Source organism: Hemibagrus wyckioides, linkage group LG23, assembly GCF_019097595.1.
Source record: "Hemibagrus wyckioides isolate EC202008001 linkage group LG23, SWU_Hwy_1.0, whole genome shotgun sequence".
In the NCBI taxonomy this organism is placed as follows: domain Eukaryota; kingdom Metazoa; phylum Chordata; class Actinopteri; order Siluriformes; family Bagridae; genus Hemibagrus; species Hemibagrus wyckioides.
The window spans coordinates 12,631,850-12,636,849 of NC_080732.1; the positions used below are offsets into that span (position 1 = coordinate 12,631,850).

General features: G+C 40.7%; 1 protein-coding gene across 2 annotated transcripts in view; it reads left to right on the forward strand.

Moving 5' to 3' along the window:
* galnt1 (UDP-N-acetyl-alpha-D-galactosamine:polypeptide N-acetylgalactosaminyltransferase 1) overlaps positions 1-5,000 on the forward strand; it is a 150,362-nt gene that overhangs the window by 133,750 nt on the left and 11,612 nt on the right. For both annotated transcript variants that reach the window (XM_058376833.1, XM_058376834.1), the window contains 2 exons: positions 213-383; positions 3,061-3,178. In XM_058376833.1, the coding sequence (XP_058232816.1) occupies positions 213-383; positions 3,061-3,178 (289 nt within the window). The remainder of the gene's footprint in view (positions 1-212; positions 384-3,060; positions 3,179-5,000) is intronic.

Below are 5,000 nucleotides of genomic sequence, written 5' to 3' on the forward strand. Positions count from 1 at the left end.
GAACGTGTGTGTGTGTGTGTATGAACATGTGTACTTGAAGAAAACGTCACCATATCAGTGATTATACTCTGATTGGTTTGTTCATTCTCCAACAGCTTCTGACCAATCAGATTGATTGAACATGAAATCAGTCTGACAGGCTTCCTGTAGGCATCAGTCCACGTGAGTTTCTGACTCTGAGTGTGTGTGTGTGTGTTTGTGTGTGAACGCAGACGGACGGTGGTGTGCCCCATCATTGACGTGATCAGCGATGACACGTTCGAGTACATGGCAGGCTCGGACATGACGTATGGAGGATTTAACTGGAAACTGAACTTCCGCTGGTACCCAGTTCCTCAGAGGGAGATGGACCGCAGGAAAGGAGACAGAACACTGCCTGTCAGGTAAAATCACACACACAATTGCACTTATCTCCACACTGATGTGTGTGGGTGCAGTGAGATAAAAAGTGTGTGTATAAAAAAAAAAAAAAACGTCTGATTTTCCAGACATAATTTGTGAAGTTATTCAGTGAGTTTTTCGATCTGCACTTTATTCTGAAATCTCCAGCGATATAGAAACCAAAGCTCGTGCGTTATTGTATATCCAGTATGATGTGCGAGCTATCCGAAAGACAATAAGAATGAAAAATGTGCCTAAGTTTTGTTCAGAAGGAACCTGTGAAATAAAATATCTGACATAATTAATGACCCGGTGCTAATATGTGGAGGATATGGAGCCTAGAAACCACCTCGCTTGTTATTAATCATCATTTTAAGGAAAAATTCAGATCATTACAGTTCACCATTGATAAATCCTCACATTATCGCAACCTAATGAACCAGAAACAGGTTTCTGCGAATGTAATACCTGCTATTCATATTAATTTATGCACACAATCTCCATTCCCTGAGAGAGTTTCAAGTGGAATGAACTAATTCCACTGCACGGCAAAATCAACCAATTTGCCTAGACACCACTGGGGTGTTTACATGTTTAGGTAGAAACAACCCCGAAATGCGTGTTAATTAGAAGTAAACATGCAAAACAGGATAATGAGATCAGTTGAAAGATGCGGATAGAATCGCAGAAATGAACACAAAAACAAGCTCCACAATATTCGGAGGAGCTTAGAATTTTTTGTTGTCATGTGACTTCATCACCGATCAGGCATAACATTATGACCACTGACAGGTGAAGTGAATTAGACTGATGATCTCCTCATGGATATATTAGGCAGCAAGTGAACATTTTGTCCTCAAAGTCGATGTGTTAGAAGAAGGAAAAATGGGCGAGAGTAAGGATTTGAGCGAGTTTGATAAAGGGACGAATTGTGATGGCTAGACGACTGGATCAGAGCATCTCCAAAACCGCAGCTCTTGTGGGGTGTTCCCGGTCTGCAGTGGTCAGTATCCATCAAAAGTGGTCCAAGGAAGGAGCCATGGTGAAGCGGCGACAGGGTCATGGGCGGCCAAGGCTCATTGATGCACGTGGGGAGCGAAGGCTGGCCCGTGTGATCCGATCCAACAGACAAGCTACTGAAGAAGAAGTTAATGCTGGTTCTGATAGAAAGGTGTCAGAACACATAGTGCATGACTGGTCAGGGGGACCAACACGATATTAGGCTTTATTAGTGTTAGATCAGTAGCTTTGACTAGCTGTTGTCCTCACAAACTCCCGTGTAAACTATAATTAGCTCATTTGTCACGTCTCTCAAAGTTGAAGCTCAAATACATCATATATAAATAAACATTAGAGTCGTTCACCAACACAAATAGCCGACAGATTATGTGGGTTATAGAATGTAGTATATTGGTGTGTTACAGCATTAGTGAGTCAGATATCAGTGTGTAAACATCTGGAAAGCTAGTTACACAGACGTGTGATTTTTATGGGCTGTTTACAGCTTTTCCTGTTTGCTCGCTCTGAGTAATGTAGACGTAAAGCGCCCTCAGCTCTCGGCACTGTCAGTAATGTGCTAATCCACATGATCCTGCCTCTTCTAAGGCACAGTCTTATGTTCCTTCTTTTAGATGATCTGGATTTGAATCGTCAGCAGTTTATATAGACGCCATACACACGGTCAGAAAAGAGTTTTTATTCGTCGCTGGAATCATCAAGGCACTTCTTTTCTGTCTTTAGTGTTCATGGTTCATGTGGTGAGCTTTTATAGAGTGAAGCTTTAAAGGTGCAGCAGTGGTACTTAAGGGCCAGTTATATACATTTATTTTCCCTTTAATGGTACCACCTCGTGGACTGGGGAAAGGGGGTTATTTTTAAAGTAAAGGATATTAGATGTGAGCTAGAAACGTCTGTGCTTTGTTGCCGATGATCTTCCCAAAACGGTTTATTCCCAAATCTCACTCTTGCTTGAATAGACAATTACACGTGGGTGTTATAGAATTGTGCTTAATCTTAATGAATCCCAGGACGTATCTTTTTGCCGCTTTTTCTTTTCTTTTTCACACCACTGGATTGCTCATTTTTTTAAATCTGCTGCCATTTTAAGACAAACAAAATGGAAAAGTGTGTACTGTAAGTCCATGGAGCTGCTGGCACGTCCAGCCATTTCTGAGAATAACTTCAGCCCGGTTCTAGCTTTCCTAGAACTTTTCCCTTTTCTCACACTGTTCTTTTTCAGTTTTGTTTAGTAGAAAATCAAGCATGGAGCTATGAGAACAACAACCGGTGGAAAACAAGCGGAACGAAAGCTAGATTGAGGACAAACAGGAAAGAGCTGAGTGCCCAGGGAAAGAAAGAAAGAAAGAAAGAAAGAACGAGGGAGCAGTATTTACAGAGAGCAAAGCATTCGAAAAACACTGGTTCAATAACAGATGGTAAGGTAAAAGTGCAGAAGATAAGATCTCATTCTCTTGAACGATGTGTTTGTTTGTTCCTCAGAGAGAGAGAGAAGGAGAGAGAGAGAGAGAGAGAGATAGAGAGTGAGTGAGAGAGAGAGAGAAAGGGCCAGGAGAAAAATAAAGAACTCTGCTGCTTATTTAATAAATGATCCATAAGCTGAAGGGGCTGATTTGCATTTTGTGCGCGTGTGTGTATGTGTGTGTGTGTGTTTCTGTGCAGGACTCCAACCATGGCAGGTGGACTGTTCTCTATAGACAGAGATTACTTTGAGGAGATTGGAACGTACGACGCAGGCATGGACATCTGGGGAGGAGAGAACCTGGAGATCTCCTTCAGGGTTAGTTACAGAAATGCACCATATATTAATGGACCAGATGGACATTTTCACTTTCAAACCGTTTTCTGCAGCCACAGGACATCAGACACTGTTTAATATTTGCTGGATAGAAGAAAGTAGTGCATATGAGTGAGTGCAGAATGGATTTATATAAAGCTTTGATACTGAGTAATAGATTCTTCCATGTTATTTCCTGTATTTAGAACAGTAGCTAGCTCACTACGCCAAATACAAGCCCTGATTTGCTTTTACATTCTATGTAATGAGCACCGATTTGCATGCCAGAACTGATAGGTGAAGGAGATTTTCACATGCCTTAATTAGCTATAGCGAGTTCGTACCTTAATGAGACTTCTGAGAAGGTAAACTGAAGCGGTGTGAGAACCTGTTGCCGGTGTGTTCTTCCCATTAGGTATATGTGAATGAAAACCTGTTCTATTATTACACAAAGGTGCCATTTCTCACCATTAACTTACTAAAACTTTGCATTATTTTATCTCTAACCCATGAAAACACATGTAATACCTGTAATACCCCACCATGATATATCACACAGCTGGTGTATAATGAATCATGTTTAATTGGGTTTCTAAAGCATCAGTTAATGATACCATCAACACGGCATTAGCACTTTCCTCTACTCCGGTTCAGAATGCAGCGACGTGTTTGGGCTAGCGACCTTTGTTTTCTAGCAGGGAAGCATCTGATTTTTGCTGTGAACGAGTTCTGACCGTTATTTTTGGCATCTCTGCTTTAAGAAAACATAAATGCAAAAATATTCAGATTTTTTCTGAATTACAGATTATAAATATATATATATATATATATATATATATATATATATTATTTTTTTTTCAGTATGTATTTTTTTATTTATTTATTTTGTTTTTTATTTATTTATTTTTATTTTGAAAATTATTTATTGGTCAGCAAAGTTTTTTTTTTTTTTTTTTAAACGAAACACAAATGCTACTTGGATAAAGTTTTCACTCCCCCCCACCCCCCACCCCCAAGGTTCCATGAAATTTCCGGATGAAAGCTATTTCCTTTAAGAGGACACAACTGACTTTGCTGCACCTTGGTCTTGACGTGTGAAATATTAAAACGGTTCCCATTTTCTGGACAATAACCGTCCGGCTTTGAAGAGACTGTCAGTCCGAAAGAAAGGAGCGAAAATGAAAAGAGTTCTACGGAATAAATTCATTGCGCTTTAGGAGTAGGGTGTAAAATGATCCCTATGAGGTTGGACATCCCAGTAAGCATTGTTGGAACAATAGTCAGGAAGTGAAAGCTCCGTCACAGCATCTAGACATGACACATGTCCTTCAAGGTTCAGTGCAGAAAGGAGACCGAGACTGTTTAAGGAGGTCGCTCTACAGGAATACAGTGGCTGAGAGAGTGGAGTAAAGATGCACCAGGCAACCCTGTGTGGGTGAGAAGGGTTAGAAAGAAACCAGTGTTCAAGAAGTGAACCAAAGGAAGGTGTGATGAAACCAAGATTGAGAAACGAATCGAAATTAGGCAGGGTTTAAACCGCTATATGTGGTGCACACCTAACACAGGCTAAATGGAGGCATCATGCTGCAGGGAGGCTTTTCATCCTCAGAGTCTGGGTTTCTTGTATGGAGTATGAATGAAGTACAATACAAGGGGATATAACAAGAGAAACTACTCAGTCAGCTTTCAGCAGGACGATGGTCCAAGGTGGTTAAACCTAAACGGTGAATGTTATACAGTGGTCAAGAACAAGAGCAGATCTGAATCCTATGTGTGAAAACTGCACTCAACATACAAGAACCTGGAGCAATTCTCTCTGGAAGAA